The sequence below is a fragment of the Colobus angolensis genome, unplaced genomic scaffold, assembly GCF_000951035.1.
Source record: "Colobus angolensis palliatus isolate OR3802 unplaced genomic scaffold, Cang.pa_1.0 Scaffold280, whole genome shotgun sequence".
Taxonomy (NCBI): Eukaryota; Metazoa; Chordata; class Mammalia; order Primates; family Cercopithecidae; genus Colobus; species Colobus angolensis.
The window spans coordinates 580779-600285 of NW_012116044.1; the positions used below are offsets into that span (position 1 = coordinate 580779).

The window sequence follows — 19507 nt, forward strand, 5'->3', positions numbered from 1 at the left end:
TTTTTTCTTAAACTATAACAATTATGTTAATGTGGGTTCTACAGCATGAATAGACAGATCAGTGGAACAGAATGTAAAGCCTAGAAATAGATTCATACAGGAATTTAGTAAATTATTAAAGTGGTATTTCAAATCAATAGAAAAGATAGATTTTTCAACACACCCAGCTGTATAATAATCTGGAAAGACAACATATTTGGATTCCCATCCTACAGGTTAAATGAAAATATATTCTATATGAGCCAAATATTTTCAGAGTCCAAAGAAGTGAAAGAACTAAAGAAATATGAGTTAAAAATATTAAATAATCTCCTATGGGGAAAAATCTTTCCAAGTAGGACACAAAACCTGATGCCATCAACAATTTGTAAAGTTGACTATACAAAAATAAAACAAGTTGTGGATGGGAAAAAATACTTTAAATATTAAAAAGACACAAACTGGTAAAAACATTCCTAGGTCATAACACAAAGGCTGACATTGTTAAAATATGAAGAATTCCTCTTTATTGATAACAAAAAGCCCATCAAGAAAAGCAAATATATATGGAGTCATAAGTATATATGACATTAAACATAAAAAAGAAGGTAAAACTCATTCATGATAAAGAAATGCAAAGCAGCACATTTTAACCTATCTGGTGAAGATAAAAACCTTTGGTAACACAGTGTTTGTAAATTAAGGAGGAAATAGGTGCTCTCACATATTTATTGTAAGAATGTAAGTTAGTACAAGCTCCATCAGTATAATAGCTAAAAAATTAAAATTCAAATATATTTTAACCAGACAATTCCATGTATTTGTTCATGATTGAGATGTTATATATACAAAATGACTTACTATAGTATGGCTTGTAATAGCTAAATATTAGCAATATCCTCTATTTCCATCAATAAAAGAATGATTAAATGAGTATAACCATATGATGGAATACACTGTAACTATTAAAAGTAAAACTTTAAAAAGAGACAAAGACAGGCATTATATAATAATAAGGGGATCGGCTCAGCAAGAGAATATACCAGTTGTAACTATATATGCACCCAATACCAGAGCACTCAGATAAATAAAGCAAATATTATTAAGTCTAAAGGGAGAAATACATCCTAATATAATAATAGTTGGGGACTTCAACCTCACTCTCAGCATTAGACAGATCATTTAGACAGAAAATCAACAAAAAAACCATCAGATTTAAACTACACCAAGACCAATGGACCAAAAATACATTTATGGAACATTTTATCCAACAGCTGGAAGTACACTTTTTTTTTCTTTTCTTTTCTTTTTTGAAACAGTGTCTCACACTGTCCCCTAGGCTGGAGTGCAGTTGTGCAATCATGGCTCACTGCAGCCTCAACTTCCTGGGCTCAAGAGATCCTCCTACCTCAGCTTCCCAAGTGTCTAGGATTACAGGCATGTGCCACTATGCCTGGCTAATTTTTTTCACTTTTGTAGAGGTGGGGTCTCACCATGTTGCTTGGGCTGGTCTCAAACTCCTGAGCTTAAGCAATCCCTCTGCCTTGGCCTCCCAAAGTGTTATGATTACAGGTGTGAGCTACCAGACCCAACCCCAAAACATACATTCTTTTAATCAGCACGTGGTACATTCTCTAGGATTGACCACATGTTAGGACATAAAACAAGTCTCAGGAACTTAATAAAATCAAAATTATATCAAGTATTTTAACTGACTACAATGGAATAAAATTAGACATCATAACATAAGGCACACTTGAAACTATGCAAATACATGAAAATTAAACAACATATTCCTGAATGACCAATGGGTCAAAGAAAAAATTAAGAATGAAATTTTAATATTCCTTGAAATGAGTGAAAATAGAAATACAACCAACACTCATGCAACACAGCAAAAACAGGAGTAAGCGCCAAGTTTATAGCAATAAATGCCAACATCCATCAAAAAACTAGAAAGATTTCAAATAAGCAATGTAATGAAGCACATAAAGGGGAAAAAAAGCATTAAAAATGCTTGAAAAAAGCATGAAAGAAAAGCATGAACAAATCAAACCCCAAATTGGTAGAAGAAATAGTAAAGATTAGAGCAGAAATAAACAAAATTGAGACTAAATACAAAAAATCAACAAAACAAAGTTTTTTTTTTAAAAGATAAACAAAATTGACAAACCATTAGCTAGAGTAACTTAAAAACAGAGAGATAAGGCTCAAATAAATAAAATCAGAAAATGAAAAAGGAGACATCACAATGGATAGCACAGAAATATGAAAGATCACTAGAGACTACTATGAATAACCATATGCCAATAAATTAGAAAACCTGGGAAAATAGATAAAATCATGGACACATTCAGTCTACCAAGATTGAACCAAGAAGAAATAGAAAATCTAAACAGACCAAAAACAGGTAACAAGATTAAATGAGTGCATAAAACATCTTCCAAAAAAAAATAATAAAATAAAGTCCAGGACCAAATGGTTTCACTGCTGAATTCCACTGAACCTTTAAAGAAGAATTAATACCAATTATTCTCAAACTATTCAGAAAAATTAAAGCAGAAGGAATTCTTCTTAACTCACTTTATGAGACCAGTATAACCCCAATACCAAAATAAGCACTCAATAAAACTATAGGCCAATATCCTTGATGAAAATAGATGTAAAAATCCTCAATAAAATACTAATAAATCAAATCCAAAATCACATCAAAATCCCACTTGATAAGTCAAGTGGGATTTATCCCAGGAATGCAAGGATGTTTCAGCATACAAAAACCAATAAACATCATACATCACATCAACAGAATGAAGGATAAAAACCGTATGATTATCTCAACAGATGATAAAAGCTTTTCATAAAATTCAATATTCCTTAATGATAAAAAAATCTTAATAAATTAGGTATAGAAAGAAAGAATCTCAATGAAATAAAGGCACATAACAAACCCACAGCTAACATCTTACTGAACTGGGAAAAGCTGGAAGCTTTTTTAGAACTGTAACAAGAAAAGGATGCCCACTATCACCACTTTTATTCAACATAGTACTGGACGTTCTGGCCAGAACAATTAGGCAAGAGAAAGAAAGAAAGGGTATTCAAATTGGAAAGAAAGGGTATCCAAATTGGAAAGAAGGAAATCAAATTGTCCCTGTCTGCAGACAACATGATCTGATACATTGAAAAACCTACAGACTCTACCAAATAACTTTTAGAACTAATAAACAAATTCAGTAAAGTTGCAGAATACAAAATTAACATACAAAAATCAGTCGCATTTCTATACACGAACAACAAACTATTTGGAAAAGAAAATAAAAAAGGCAATGCCATTTACAATACCCAGGAATACATTAACCAAGGAGATGAAAGACCTCTTCAAGGAGAACTACAAAACACTGATGAAAGAAACTGAAGAGGATACAAACAAAGGGAAATGTACCCCATGCTCATGGATCGGAAGAATTACTACTGTTAAAATGACAATAGTGCTCAAAGCAATCTACAGATTCAATGCAACTCCTATCAAAATACCAATGACATTATTCACAGAAACAGGAAAAATATCCTAAAATTTGTAGGGAATCACAAAAGACCCCAAACAGCCAAAGCAATCCTGAACAAAAAGAAAAAAACTGGACGTATCACACAATCAGACCTTAAAATATATTACCAGGCTGTAGAAACCAAAACCACATGGTACTGGCAAAAAAAAAAAAAAAAAAAGACAGACACATAAACCTATGGAACAGAATTAAGAACTCAGAAATTATCCATGTATCTAGAACCAACTGAGTTTTTACAAAGACGTCAAAAACACTCATTGGGAAAAGGACAGTCTCTTTAGTAATGGATGCTGGGAAAACTGGATATCCATATGCAGAAGAATGAGACTAGACTCCCACTTCTCACCTTGTATAAAAATCAGTGCAAAAGAGATCAAAGACCTAAATGTAAGACCTGAAATGATAAAACTAGTAGAAAAAAATATAGGAGAAATGCTTCAGGACATTGGTCTGGGAAAATACTTTATGAACAAGACCTCAAAAGCACAAGTAACAAAAGCAAAAATAAACATATGGGATCATACCGAACCAAAGACTTCTGCACAACAAAGGAAACAACAACAGTGAAAAGACAACCTACGAAACGGGAGAAAATATTTGCAGATTGCTCATCCAATAGGGGATTAATATCCAGAATATACAAGGAACTCAATAACCTCAACAGCAAAAAAAAAAAAAAAAAAAATTCCAATTAAAAATGGGCAAATAATCTGAACAGACATTTCTCAAAAAAATACATACAAATGGTCAACAATAGATGAAAAAATGTTCAACATCACTAACCAAACCACAATGAGGTATCATCTCACTCCAGTTAGAATGGCTACAATCAAAAAGAAAAAAAAAAAATGTTGGCAAGAACACAGAGAAAGAGAACTCTAATGTTATTGGTGGGAATGTAAACTAGTACAACCACTATGTAGAACAGTATGGAGGATTTTCCAAAAACTACAAAGAGAGCTACCGTATGATCCAGCAACTCCACTCCTTGGAATTTATCTAAAGGAAAAGAAATCATCATATCAAAGAGACAACTGCACCCACATGTTTTATTGCAGCACTATTCACAATATTCAAAATATGAAATCAACCTAGGTGTCTAATAGATGAATGTATAAAAAATGTAGTATATATACACAATAGAATCTATAAAAAAGATTGAAATCCCGTCATTTGCAGCAACATGGATAGAACTGGAGGACATTATGTTAAGTGAAATAGCCAGGAACAAAGTTAAGCACCACATGTTCTATCTCACTTGCGGAAGCTAAAACAAAAGTTGATCTCATAGAGGTAACATGTAGGACAGAGGATACTAGAGACTGGGAAAGGTAGGGGTGGGGGGGATATGGAGAGATTTGTTAAAGGAAACAAGATTACCACTAGATAGGAGGAATAAGTTCTAGTGTTCTACACCAGGAATCCCCAACCCCCAGGCGAAGGACTGGCGTGGCCTGTCGGGAACCAGGTTGCACAGCAGGAGGTGAGAGGCTGGCAAGCAAGCATTACCGCCTGAGCTCCACTTCCTGTCAGATCAGCAGCGGCATCAGATTCTCCTATTATTGTGGACCCTATTGTGAACTGCATATGTGAAGGATCTAGGTTGCACATTCCTTATGAGAATCTAATGCCTGATGATCTGAGGTGGAACACTTTCATCCTGAAACCATCACCCCATCCCATCCGTGAAAAAACTGTCTTCCACAAAACTGGTCCCTGGTGCCAAAAAGGTTGGGGACTACTGTTCTACACTATTATAGCATGACCATAGTTAACAATGATATTTTAATATCATACAGTTTCATATAGCTAGAAGGATATTGAATGTTACCAACACAAAGAAATGATAGATGTCTGAGATGACAGATATGCTAATTACCCTGATCTGATCCCTATATATGTATCAAAATATCACTATGTAGACAATGAATATGTACAATTATTTATCAATGAAAAATAAAGTTAGACAAAATCAATAACACAAAAATAAACAAATATGTAAAATTTACAAAAATTTTCTTAAAAAAAAAGACTGACAATCAGTGTGCTGAGCTATTTTGTGGTTTCCTGCTTCTAAAAAAATTGGATACGGAATAGAACAATATGCAGTAATTGACATCACCAATATATTACAAATTCCTTGATCTTCACTTTTGTGAACTTATACACATCAGAAAGTCAAAGACTTCATGATCAAAATGATCAACTAGATGAAAAACAAAGGGCTATAACTTCCCCTGAGTTGGAGAATAGTGTTCAAATGTCACATCCAGTATCAAAATGCAGTAGATATTTTAAAGTAGTACTCATGAAACAGTATAGCTAAACAATCCATTTAAAAAATGGATCACCTGAAAGAAAAACAGAGAGAAAAACCAAGTTTTCCTGCTGTGGGAGAATTATTCATTCTAACATACTCTGTCTTCTACTGCTTTCTCCAGTTTAAGTTATACATTATTTGGTAATTGTAGCAACACTTTGCTTTCAATATTATGAGAGGAACTCTTAGTTAAAAACAATGAAGGACTTGGACTCTGATTTCTAAAGTCTCCTCCAACTAACATACTATTTTCTTTTATTTTTAATTTTTTAAAAAAATTTCACAGGTGTTGAATCATTTTCTTTGTTCTGAGCTACCCTCATGGCATATCTCAAGAATATAATTCAACTCATGACACACACACAAACACACACACAGACATATATGGAATCACATACAGATCAAGAGATACGTCTAATGAATGCTTACCTGATAACGTGTTGGCTGATTGAGAATGCTGTTAAAACTGTGTGATTCAAAAACTCTTGAGTTAGACTGAGTGAAGAGGTTTAACTAGGAAAAAATACAATTAACCTAGTAAATTAGAATACATTCATTTGGAATAAAAAATATAATCCATTTATTCTCCTTGATAACATTTCTGGAGTCAACATTCCCAAGAAACATTTTGTGGAAGTTGAGCTTTGTAAGTGATGTAATATATTCCCAAAGGTTAAAATTACTGTGAGCAATATGCTCACATTTATCAAAATGTTGGCATGATGTACTACTGTAATAGAACTATTTAATTGAAATTATATGTTAAAAATTGGCTCATAAGAAACATAATTTTTCCTGGGGACCTTGCATACTTTATCAAAATGTACTCAAGGCATCTAGAAGGCCAAGTTTCACAGAAGTTCGATCTGTTCCTGAGTCTAAGTTCCTCTCCTAGACTTGAATAGAAACACATTGCAGGTTCAGATGGCACCATTTGGTATTTTGCAGCCCTAAAATATTAGCCAAAATAACCCATCTTCCAAAGTATCTTGGCCTTATACTGAGTCAGGTTCACAATTTTGGAGAGAATTGGGCTAAAGAATTTTGGTTTCCTTTTCTTTTCTCTCTTTTTCTTTTTAAGGTTTAGCTTTTGAGTGGGTAGGAACAGGAAACAAGAGGAACCCACAGGTACTACCTACTCTGCATGTATATCAGCAGGTCCTCTTATCTGTGGACAAGCTCTGCCACTGTAAGCTGTGATTCAAAGACGTGGCCCTCTAGCCAAAGAGATGATTCACCTCACCACCTAACTTCCCACCATTGTAACTCAGGAAGGTGTGGGATGCTAAGAGAGAAGGAAGTAGCGCTGATAGGAAAGGACCTTCCTTTGTTCTCTTACAATTGTGCCTGATGAAAACCTTAGCTAACAAAGTTAATTCTCCAACCAGCCACTGGAGGCCAGTATCTGATTGCTGACTGAGGTTAGCTGTCTAGGTTAGCTGGAAAGATTTCTTGAGGCTCCTTCCCCTCTCTTCTAAAAAAGAGAAATAGAAAAATATAATTTCTCCAAATTTCTGCTACATTCAATACATGAAGAGTATCTATGAATATGAGTAATATTAAAGTGATGCAAACATCTGTATGCAAAATTTAAAAAATAAAATCAAAAATTTATTTGTTTGCTTATTGTGGCAGTTTTTAACCAGATATGGGAAGAGTGGAAAGTCGAGGAGCAAGCCTCCTGAGAGATTGGTGTCCACCTTTCTATTTCCAGCATCTTCTCTGAGAAAGGCTATTCTTTCCTGTCAATGGTACGATACAGGCAGGAGAGGACAGCCTAAATGCAACGCTTCCTTCCCGTTCCTGTGAACAGGCTATGTTTTCTTTACAGGGGTCTAGGTAGCCACAAGCCTACTGTGTGTGCTCCTCTCAGCCTGACGTTTAATATTTCCCCTTCTACATTATGATAATATCAGGAATGAAGTCAGTGAGACCTGTTGCCTACAGAAAGAAAATTCAAGGTGTGTTCTGTGAAGTGCAAGGGTTGTGAGCTCCCACGCTTGAGAGACTTCTTTTTTGCAATAAAGCCTCAGTTAATAAATCCCCAGAAAAACAAAGGTCCCTCAAAGCAAAGTCAATTTCAGTAGCAGCAGGAGCTGCCCAGGGTGACAACTAGAGCCCAACTCCTTTAAGAGACCAGTTACCTCACAGCTGAAGGTACAGCTTGCTGAGAGGAAGTGGGCCGGTAACCAAGGGTGGACTCAGGTGCTGAGCATGAGGCATCCGGGTGCCGCAGAGAGAGCTAGGCATCTGATGCTAAAATACTTGAATTCTGCACCTACCCCACACTGGTCAGTTTATGTGACCTCACATAAGCAAGTTATCTGAATAGCTTCAATTGTCTTATCTATAAAATGGGAATAATGATAATACCTACCTCACAGCGTTGCATGAGGTTCAAATATACAGCAAAGCACTTTGTAAACTGTGAATGAGGAAGGGCACTGATATTTGTTGAGGCTGGAACTTTGTAGATCTCATATAATCCTCACAACAACTCTACAGAGTTAGACAATTGTCTACAATTGGTGGACAATTAAGGCTCAGAGTTGTGAAGTGATTTATCCATGTTCCTTGCTAATAAGCCACAAGTGCCACAATTCAAATCCAGGTCTAATGCCGAAGCTCTCTTCTTTGTGTTATACTGCTTCTCACTGCATACATGAGGTATTATTTTAAATTATGGGCTGTCACAACCAATTGCTGACTTGTAACCCAATAGCCTTAAGAGCCCATATCCAGGTCAAACAAAAAAAGATTTAAAAGGTCACTTTCTTAAAGAATACAATTCTTGAAGATTCACAACAATTTTAAAAAGCAATAAATTAAATTGCACTAATCTTAACTTTTTCTCCCAGTTTCAACTGAGAAAAAATATCTACCTTCGCTCAGGAAGGCATATGCTTTATGGAGATAACACTGATATCTTGCGGGCTTTTAGGATGTTATAGCTACAGACCACTTTCACAATTTTAGAAAAAGTTATACTTCATACATTTGTTCCTGTCTGCCTCATTCCCTATTATTTAGGTTCACTCACATCCTTCTATCTATACCAATTCTATCTCTGAAAGTTAGTTCATGATAACAAAGTACCATCATGAAAATTATCTTCTTTGTTAAAATTAAACTATGACTCAACTGGGATAACTCAAGGGTTTCTTGCTTATTTATAAAATGAGTACTTATGATTATTTGAGGATGCTCTTGGGCCTGTATCTATTTTATGGCACTAATGGAAAAAAGATTATTTAGCCAAATAGAAAGTTTCTACAAAAAAGGAGAATATGGTGGTGGTGAACTATACATACACCAAGAGGAAGGCTGGAAGTTTAAACTATGTAACTTCAGAATAACAGTTGAGAAGCACGGAACACACAAAAACAAAGTGTTTTCTAACAGTAACTTTTCTGGTTACTTTTAACAAGTTAAAGGCTTTTTTGTTTGTTTACAATCTGGTAGTTTATATGATGTTCTGATCAAAACAGGGCCTTGACTCAGTGACTTCTTGAAACATCATGAAAATATTTAGTATTAGTCTGTGAAAGACTGTGGACTAGACAGTTACTTTTAACATCTTCTAAGTTCACACATAAAAATTATTGAACAAACATCAAAAGACAAGGAAAAAAAGAGACAGAACATTTATTTTAAGGTCTTGGTAAGTTTTCAATACCTACCCTGGACTTTGAGTTACCCATTCCCATTTCTATATCCTTCTGAAGCCTTCTCCTTCTGCATTTGGGGAAGTTAGCGATTCGCATGATGAAATAAACAAACGATTTTGGACTAGGAACTAGACTGAAGGGTGGAGGTAATGTTTTTCCATCATCAAAATAGGATAACCAAAGTTTTGAACGAGCAAACTTCCATTCTACATCGCTGTCATCCTGTGTCACAAAATAGAAAAAAAATTAATTTTAAAAGCTAAATATTCTAGTAACTGATGCTAATAGGTTTTTACAATGAATCTAAGTTATGTTTTTGACATAGGTAACTTATACACATTTATCTACATATATTCTATAGACCTACATAATATTCTTATTTTTCAAATACAAGATTCTCATTCTCTTTCATATGCCTCTACCTGTACCCACTGAAATTTAACCAGAACTTCCTGTCTACCATCCAAAAACAAGGCAAAAAAGACAAGAAAAATAGAGTGCCAAGGAAGGATAAAAATATTAATTCCTCACTCTGTCCCCCACCCAGTCAATTCTGCATGTTTGACAACAGTTGCCTATTTCCCATCCTCCTTCCTCACCTATACCTATCCAAGCCAGGTTGTAGACACAGCATATTATATTTCAAGGGCAAGGGGAAAAAATGATCCTCAGATGAATTGCTTTTTGGCATTTCTGTGTTTACCGTATGTCCCCAAATGTCACATAAGCCCCTGAGTAGCCTGATCCTGTCTTACATTTCCTTTCATTCTCTGTGCTGCCCACGGTGATGGAGATAACCACCCTAACTGATAGGAGAAATGAAGGGAAGGGGGTTCGTGCTAGGAGGAAGCTGCCTCTCTCAGTTCACACAGCCTAGAAGGCCATTAGGACCAAAACTTCTATTTTGAGGACACTATATATCATGAGTTGCTAAAACATACATAGAGATTTGGTGGAGTTAACAAACCACAAAGCACTAATAAGATACTGAACACTAAAGTGAAGTACGTAAGAAAACATATATACAACAGTGAAGAGAGGTACCAAACCCAGCTCAATCCAAAACCAAGAATCAAGAGATTTCTAGAATACTCAAACTTTTGACTGGATAAAGAACACCATTAGTGTTTGCCAAACATCTGGCCATTCTACCAGGTAGAATGGTGGGCTGGCTAAATGAAAAGAGAGTAATTTCCTTAGGGCCAATACTTCTTCTAGCCACTTATTTCAAAACTTCTGAAATATACCCTGAGAGAAGGCAGAGCAGCAATAAATTCATGGGGAACCCTGCTGTGCACCTAGAAGACACCAGAATGTGGATAGCTATCTATCCAGGTAGAGAACACAGGGAAAGGCCCAGGCTCTGTGTGGATATAAGCCTCTTTGTTATATGAGCTGGAGCTCAGCCAGGATACAGAAGCAGATGTATACTATCAGAATAGGAATGACAAGGATAGACACTATGGATAGAAAACAGATTTACCTCAATTTCTTGATATGAGCTATTAATCATAGCAATTAGCATGTTGAGTAAAACGACCACCATAGTTACGTTGTATATTCCATAAAGAACGTATCCAATATTTTCTATGAATTTGTGATCGTATTTGAGCACAACAGAAGTCACTTCAGACAACCCAAATATTGACCAAAATAAAGTCTTGAAACTTTCTTCTACACTGTTGAAAAAATAAGGTAAAAAGTAAGTAAGTTAACAGTTTTCAATATCTAAGAGTGAAAAGTAAAAAACAAGTTAGGGTCTAATTACTGTACAGATGTAAAATGCTACCATAATATATTCCAAGAGTATAACTACTTTGTTATGACATTTCATAGAAAAATTATTCTCTCAGGTTTTCAGGAACTGGTGATTAAATGGTGCCAATGTCTAGCTTTTCTGAAGTTATCATCAAGTGAAAATTCTCTGAACTCCACAGGAGAAAGCTGAAGTCAAGTCACAATAACCATTCCTTTCTCCTACAAAAAGGGGAATTTGCTGTTTGATTTTGTATGTGATTTAGAAATTTAAATCAGGTTTTCTGTAGTAGAACAGGGTTGGGATTAAAATTATATAACCAATTTTTAAAAAGTATGTAAAAACATATTCCTTGCAGCATCATTTGCAGTAGGGAAGAATGAAAGTAATCTAAATATCCATCAATAGGGGACAGGCTAAATAATTCTGGTATATCCATATGATGGAATGCTATGCAGCCACTGTGGGAAAATGAGACAGATCGAGCTTTGTGTGTTTATATAAAATTATATCAAAGATATACTAAATGAAAAAATAAGATATAGTAAGTGTGAAATATTCTATCATTTAAATAAAAAAGAAGGGCATACAAATACTTATATTCCTTTTTACATAAAAAATAGCTCTGAAAACATTCAAAAGAAACCATTGCCTCTGGGAACTAAAGAGAAGTAAGAGACTGTGCCAAGGGTAGGGAGAAGGACAGGCATTTCCCTGTAGACGCCTCTCTATTTAAATTTTTTATCACAGGAATATATTACCTACCTAGAAATGCTTAACTGGAAATGAAGAGGAGGCAACAGAATGAAAGACTCCTGTTCTTTTCCCTTAATTTATATAATGTACTTCCTGATTCTTCCACGGCAACAATTAGCACTTAGACCCTCACCAGACTAATTACCTACTTTCGTCCCTTAATTAAATGATATTTGGCAACATGTATTTGGGTGGTTTTGTCACAGAACCAAATTGTAATCACTAGTGAACTAAATTAATAATAATTAAAGATTTACACACATAAAATTCCATTACACCTTCAAAAGTCTTTTTCTGTCTCAGAGAAAGATTTGTGAAAAAGTACGTTTTAAGTTTGTTATAACACATCCTAAGTAACAACGAATTTTATAGATTTGTAGGTTTTAGTACTAGTTTATTCATTCACTCATAAAACAAATATTAACGGAGCATCTATTATGTTCTAGAAATTCTGCTACACCCTGAGGATGGAGGGTTGAATAGAACTCTATTCTTGTACAGTTACTCTCTATTACGAAACATTTGGCTGTGTGATGTCATGGCATAGATGCTGACAGGAGAGTAAGAAAAACTATAACCTTTTCCTTCCTGCCATTTATTTGACTGTATCACAAAATTCTCCTGCACCTTCCTCTTGCTCCTTTGCAAACCTTGCTGCCCCTAGCTTCTCTTCAAATCTATATGGAGTGCATGTGTGGGAAGAGGGGGATAGTAAAAAAGGAAAGGACACTGGCAGTTCTGAGCTCCTACTGTGGGCAAGAGGCTTTATATAACTCACCTTACATAATTGTCAGAACGACCTTATTTAAACTTTATTGTGCTTATTTTAAAAATAAGGAAACTGACACTGAGAAATGTTCAGGAACTTAACCAAAAGCCACAGCTAGAAAACAGCAGAGATTGCATTCAAATCCAGGTCTGCATGATTTTCAGCCTGTGTCCTTTCTATTACATTGTATGGTCACATCCCTAGACAAAACAGTGAAGCAAATAGAATGTATAAAATGAGTTACCATAGAGCTAAAAGGAAAATGGGGGCAGGGGTCACATTGTGTGCAAGATCTCTTTCTCATTTCCCTGCTGGGTTCAAAACAGGTTTTTTTCTTCATTACAATAAAGTGAGTTTCAAATCTCTTTCACCGCCAAAACCTGTTCTATATTAACTATTAAAAAATTCATTTTAGAACAATTGAGATGTCTACAAGGGCTTGATATTCTACTGTGGTCTACAGAGTACTTACTGAGTGTATAGTTTGTTTCCAGTAGTGGCATTATTGGGAACAAAGGGAGTGCAGGGAGGGTTTATGACCTCCCCACCTGGAAGAACTGCAGTACACAACAGGGGCCCTATGTCCATGACAACCAAACACCACTGGGTGAGAACAGATCTCACAATCTGGGTGTCTTCATGCTGAAGGAACTTAAAGGGAAAATGACTAAGGAAACTTGATCAAGGAAGACTTCATGGAAGAGGTGAGTCTCCAGTGCAGAAACCAGCATGGCCAAAGGAAGAAACTGGTATTACTATGATAGTGGGCTATAAAATGTTTAGCTATAATTTCCTCTTACTCGACTCCCTGTACTGATCAATGAATATATTAAAATAAAAGCTGATGCTTCCGTTTTGAAAGAAGAGTGCTGGCTATAAAATGATGAAACTAATTTTAATGTTATACATAATGCAAGAGACACCCAGTATTATAAATCTGTTATCCTGTTTTCTTAATATAACCAGTTTTGTCTAGGGTTTTTCCAAATTCTGACCCATTCTGTGGTCAAACTCTCACTAAGCTCAGAGATGAGCCTTCAGAGCAATGTAATCACACACAAGCACTAACTGTTTTTGATGGATTATTTTCTGTGCTTAAAAACATCTTTATTACAGTCAGAGAAATTTTTCCTATGCTTTCTGTAGATTGGTTAGAATTTCTCTTTCCTTTATAAAAAGATGTTTTACTTACGTGGTAAAAGCAGCATTTACTTTAGCCCCAAGGTAGTAAGAATAAAGTATGAACATGCCAATCATAAAGGCAAAAAACACCATAATAAAGAGGACCATGAACTTGAATATGTCCTTTACAGTTCTTCCAAGAGAGATCTGCAGGGGGCCAAAGCTCTCATTTGCAGGGAGGATGTATGCAATCCGAGAGAAGCTGAGCACAACAGCTATGGCATAAAGGCCTTCAGATATAATCTGAGGGTCAGAAGGGAGCCATTTATCTCTAGCTAGAAAAAAAGAGAGAGATTAAAAATGGAGCTTTCTATTCATTGTCAACTATGCAGAGCAAATACCTTAAATAGGATCTATCTTGTAGGTAGGTGGTTACCATCTCAGTTGAAACTACTCTAGATTTAATTAACTGTCCAGGGATTATTTTCATCTTCAACCAGAAACGTAAACTCTATATTACTTTTGATGGAGGGTACACTATTATAAAGATACTAAGCTGACTTCACATTGAGCAGAAACAGAATAAAATACAAAACATGAAGAGGTTAAAACACTTCGTTAGACACAGACTGTTTCCAGGATGACAAAACAACTGACTTGACTGATTTGTCCCTTCAGTTATTAAATTTACTGACCAGTTATTTTGTCATCCTACAGGCACAGCTGGAGTGTAACTTCTTTTCCATATTTTGTGGGAAAATTAGTTCATCCAACAGTTTATGCAAATAAAATATTTCGAGGAGTGAGAATGTCACTGAATCACAATGGTGCTGACAATATGATATCTCAGCAATATAACTTGTCCCTGAAAAATGTAAAATGCCACCGAAGTAAAAGAATTTTGGATACGGATTCAGAATGAGGACCCCTAAAAACCCTTCCAAGGTCACTTATTAAGTCTGCAGCAGACTTTTCAGGTCAATGAAATATTATGTGGTTAATTTTGTGCAAACTGAGTCACTCCCAAAAGAATGGATGTATTGCAGACATCTGCAATAACAACAAAACTTAACATTTATTGATCAGTTCAGCCACTGTGGAAAGCACTTTGAAGATTTCTCAAAGAACTTAAAACAGAACTACCATTCAACCCAGCAATTCCATTAGTGGGTATATATCCAAAATAAAATATATTGTTTTACCAAAAGACACACGCACTTGCATCTTCATTGAAACACTATTCACAATAGCTAAGATATGGAATCAACCTAGGTGCTCATCAACAGTGGATTGGATAAAGAAAATGTGGTACATATACTCCATGGAATACTATGCAGCTACAGAAAAGAATAAAAATCATGTCTTTTGCAGCAACATGAATGCAGCTGGAGGCCATTATCCTAAGTGAATTAATGCAGGAATAGAAAACCAAATACTGCAGGTTTTCACTTATAAGTGGAAGCTAAACAGTGGGTATTCATGGACATAAACATAGCAGCAATGAAACTGGAAACTACTAGAGGGCGGAGGAAAGGGTTGAAAAACATCTATTAGGTATATGCTCAGTACCTGGGTAATGAGGCCATTCCTAGCCCCAAACCTCAGAATCATGCAATATACTCAGGTAACAAACCTGCACATGTACCCTCTGAATATAAAATAAAAGTTTAAAAAACTAACATTTCTTGACTATTTAATATGTGTCAAACACTGCTTTCAATGATCCTATGGATTTGATATTATTATCCTCTTTTAGAGATGCAGAAACCAGACTTAGAAAGGTTAAAAACTTGATCAAAACAATACATATAGAAGATAGGGAAGCCTGAATCCATCCCTTCCAGACAACAGCCACTAAATATACATGAATAAATTTAAATAAATAGGTTATGAAATAGTCAAAATATATAAAATGCAATCTAAAATTAATTCTTTAATTACAAATGGTGATCATTTGCTCATTTGAACAAGTCTCCTTAATATATAAAAATCTTTGCTTGCTGAGAATAACAGAGGTGCTTAATTATATCTTACATTTTGGAGCGGAAGTCCAGCCTTCAATAACGTTTACATGCTACTTGTACTCATCACAATGTGCCCTAATTACACCCCAAAAAATTATTTTTCACAACCAGATCACAGTTAAACTCTGTGCCTGAGTTCCCCTACCTATAAGATGAAGATTAGACAGCACTTTCTAAAGTCTTTTCCAGATTTCAGATTTTACAACTATATACAAATTTGCTAACTGTGGCTCCTCAATTTGGCCTCAAGAGAAGGGAAGTTAACATTACTTACCATTGGTTTGTACGGGGCAAGGAAGGCATCAATGTTCTTTCACACTGGGTGTCAGCTGAGGTCTCACTGCTCTTCATAATATAGAGATATTTGACATGAACCCCATTCCATGACATGTGAGCAGGACAACATCCTCCCTCAACATTTCTGCTGGTTCTCCAGAGCTTACATTCTCATGGTCACTTTAGAACCTACTTCCTGCCTCTGTTGAATTACTGTTCACTTTGCCTGCAGAGCAGTTTGGCAACTTTTATTATCTATCTCCTGCTCTCAGGGACTTATCTTTCACATCAAGCAGTTTATCAAACTATTTTTTCCCTAATTAAGACAGTCTCCCAATAGTAATTATTTTATAGGCTTAAAGGTAATTTTCTTCCACCTTGTAACATTGTCTTTTTATAGCTATGAAAACTGAGGCACAGTGAAGCAAGTTGACTTAAACAAGTTTACACAGTAAAGGGGGTCAGAGCCTTGAAATGAATCCAGTTTTGTAGGTTCCAAAGTTCATGCTTTCTCCGCTGTCCATAAATATTCAATATACCTCTTATACTAAACATACTCTAATTGGCATTTCCTTCCAAAATGTGGTTCCAATACCTTTCCTGAAACATAAGGAGACCCTGAAGCTAATAACTTACCGTAAGTGAAATACTGTATCTCTGGTGGGAGTGTCACTTCACTGAGGTCGCTCTCTTGGACATAACTGTCCACATACTGTTGTGCCTTTGTTGCCTGAAGGAAAGCTAGGAATCTGGCTGTGAAAGCAGCAATGAAGATGGAGAGCATCCCAAAGTCCAGCACATTCCACAACTGCAAAATGTATTCCCTAGGTCCTTCCAGCCAGAGCTCTTTACACTCAGACCACATCATTCCTGTCACAACAAATACAGAAGGTGCAGGTCAGATTTTACAGGCTAGACCGAGAAGCCATTACCGTGTCCACCATGAGGCCACAGGTATCTCTAAAATACCCTACACATCAAGCACAGTACTAGGCATCACAAAGCATTGACTGACTGACTATATGGTCACTGAGGCCCTGTGCAGAGTTAAATGGAGGAAGCTCCTGCTAAGAAAATAATTCACCCCACAACACTAGAATTTGGAGAAGCAGTCTACATGTGGCACCAGAAATGTCTCTATTCATGTAGAGGAGGTAGTGGAGGGGGGTGAGGAGAAGAAAGAAGGAAAGAAAATAAGCAAGGAAGGTTCTTCAAGTTGTCCTATAAGACTTTTGGGGAAGAAAATATGTTCTATATAATCACAATGGTTAGTTATCAAACCGTAGTGATTATTGGAGAAATAAGTCCCCAAGATTTTTAACAAGAAGAACGGTTTACCAATAATACTCATATCACACTCTTATCCCCTCTTCTCATTTGCATGTCATGCTAAAAAGTGAGCAACATTATTTCAAAAAGACAAAACCCTTAAGTGAGAGGCCCTAGGACATTCTGAAGAAACTGAAAGCAGAAAATGCCATTCTGGGACAAGAGGACAAAATAGTACAACTTAACAACTTAACAAATTGTCCTGACTACATAAAGGGAAAATATTGTAGAATTTAAAAAAAGTTAATGGCTTAAAAGAAAATGTATAAAATAATTACTTGACCTAGGCTGAGGCCAAATGAGAAGACATCAAGACTCATACTGGATAAAATAGATACAAAAATGACTTCGGATTAATCAGAAATAAACAACCTGGTTCCAATCTCCATTTCTTAGCAGAGAGCACAACAAATTCTTTTCCTCACATTACTTCAAATTCTTATTTTAACACAGCTATTCAAAATGGGTTATTGTAAGATGAAATAGGTTGGCACAAAAGTAATTGAAGTTTTTGTCATTTTAAAAATAGTAAAAGCCACAGTTACTTTTGCACCCAACCTAATAACAAACATTCTGAAAATGAAAACTCTCCTAAAATCTCTGGAACTAAACAACAAAGAAAGGATTTGTCATCAGTTGATAGTCATTGGGTTATTTCACAAGTATTTCAATTAAATAATTGATCACAGTGAGTCACATTTTAAAACTTACATCTTGTTCAATAATTGAAATTAGATTTCTGAAACATGGTATATTTGTAATTAGGGTTGTGTTACACATAAAAAATTTTATTTAGTGTTAAGGGACACCTTTTAGCATTACCTAGCTAGAAAATTATTTGATTATTTTGCTATTTAGCTTATCTTGCAACAGTGATGTTGTCACCATATAAGATATAATAACATTTTTTTAATAGAAAATGGCAATTATTTCTATAATTACTTTTTGGTAGAATAAATAAAAGGCTTACCAAGAACCCAGACCATAATTAGCATTTCAGTCCATGTAAACTGGGTGGTTTTCACCCTGAAGATCTGTTTGGGATAGTCAATAACTGTGATATTGGGCAGCGTGGTGATGCCTTCGAACCTGTCTGAGGCATTGAACACAAGCAGGCCCAGGAAGATGATGAAAGAAGCTGCGTGTGCTACAAACTTCATAAAAGGGCTTCGCAGAATTTTCCCCAGCTATAACAAAACAAAGAGGAAAAGTTTGCTTCAGAAAATCTGGCTTTCACTTGTGGAGATTAAAATATAGGATTAAAAAAAAATAGATGAAAGGAGAACACTCAAAATTCTGCTTCTGTTTCCAAAAAGCTCTACATTATGAAAAATATTCTTTTTTAGGGGGATGCTTCCTCCAAAAATAATTTAATAAGTCTTCAAAATTCATTGTTTCTAAATGTCCAATTTGCCTTACGGTAGACTGCATTCATAGATGCACTTCTGGAAATCACAGGGCCTATACCGGTTCTTGCTTTTATTTTTACACAAAAGAATATGCAAAGTCCAGATTTTTAGGGTCTAGAAAAAGAAACTTCAACTTTGCACTGTGTAATTCTTTATTGCTTTGTAACTGAGATGTTATGAGGTTCTTATAGACTCATATAAGACATTAAAAACCCTTTGAAGATTAAAAAAATTACTACTACAGAAGTAAATTTTAGTTCTCATTTCTAAATATTCCAAAATCAAGTTATACCTGGTATGCTATTAAAAAAAGACAGAAAATATTAGAACTAAGACGAATATTGCATCTGTTACTGCCTTAATAAGAAGAGGGAGATACACAATAATTAAAATCTCTAAGTAGGTTAACTTAATTGAAAGTAATCTCTGAGTTGGATAATCATGTAAATGGTACAAAAGGACTTCCAAAGTTCAGTTTATAATTATTTTAAGGTGACTCCTTTAAAATCCCCTATGATATAATGTCCTTAAAA

The 19507-nt window shown here is 35.3% G+C and overlaps 1 protein-coding gene across 1 annotated transcript in view; it reads right to left on the bottom strand.

Annotated features, from left to right (window-relative positions):
- Nucleotides 1-19507, bottom strand: part of TRPC3 (transient receptor potential cation channel, subfamily C, member 3) — a 53712-nt gene that overhangs the window by 14173 nt on the left and 20032 nt on the right. The window contains exons 4-9 of the mRNA XM_011948613.1: nucleotides 18536-18752; nucleotides 16873-17106; nucleotides 14007-14271; nucleotides 11017-11212; nucleotides 9546-9755; nucleotides 6295-6378 (exon numbers count right to left, since the gene is read on the bottom strand). Of these exons, the coding sequence (XP_011804003.1) occupies nucleotides 6295-6378; nucleotides 9546-9755; nucleotides 11017-11212; nucleotides 14007-14271; nucleotides 16873-17106; nucleotides 18536-18752 (1206 nt within the window). The remainder of the gene's footprint in view (nucleotides 1-6294; nucleotides 6379-9545; nucleotides 9756-11016; nucleotides 11213-14006; nucleotides 14272-16872; nucleotides 17107-18535; nucleotides 18753-19507) is intronic.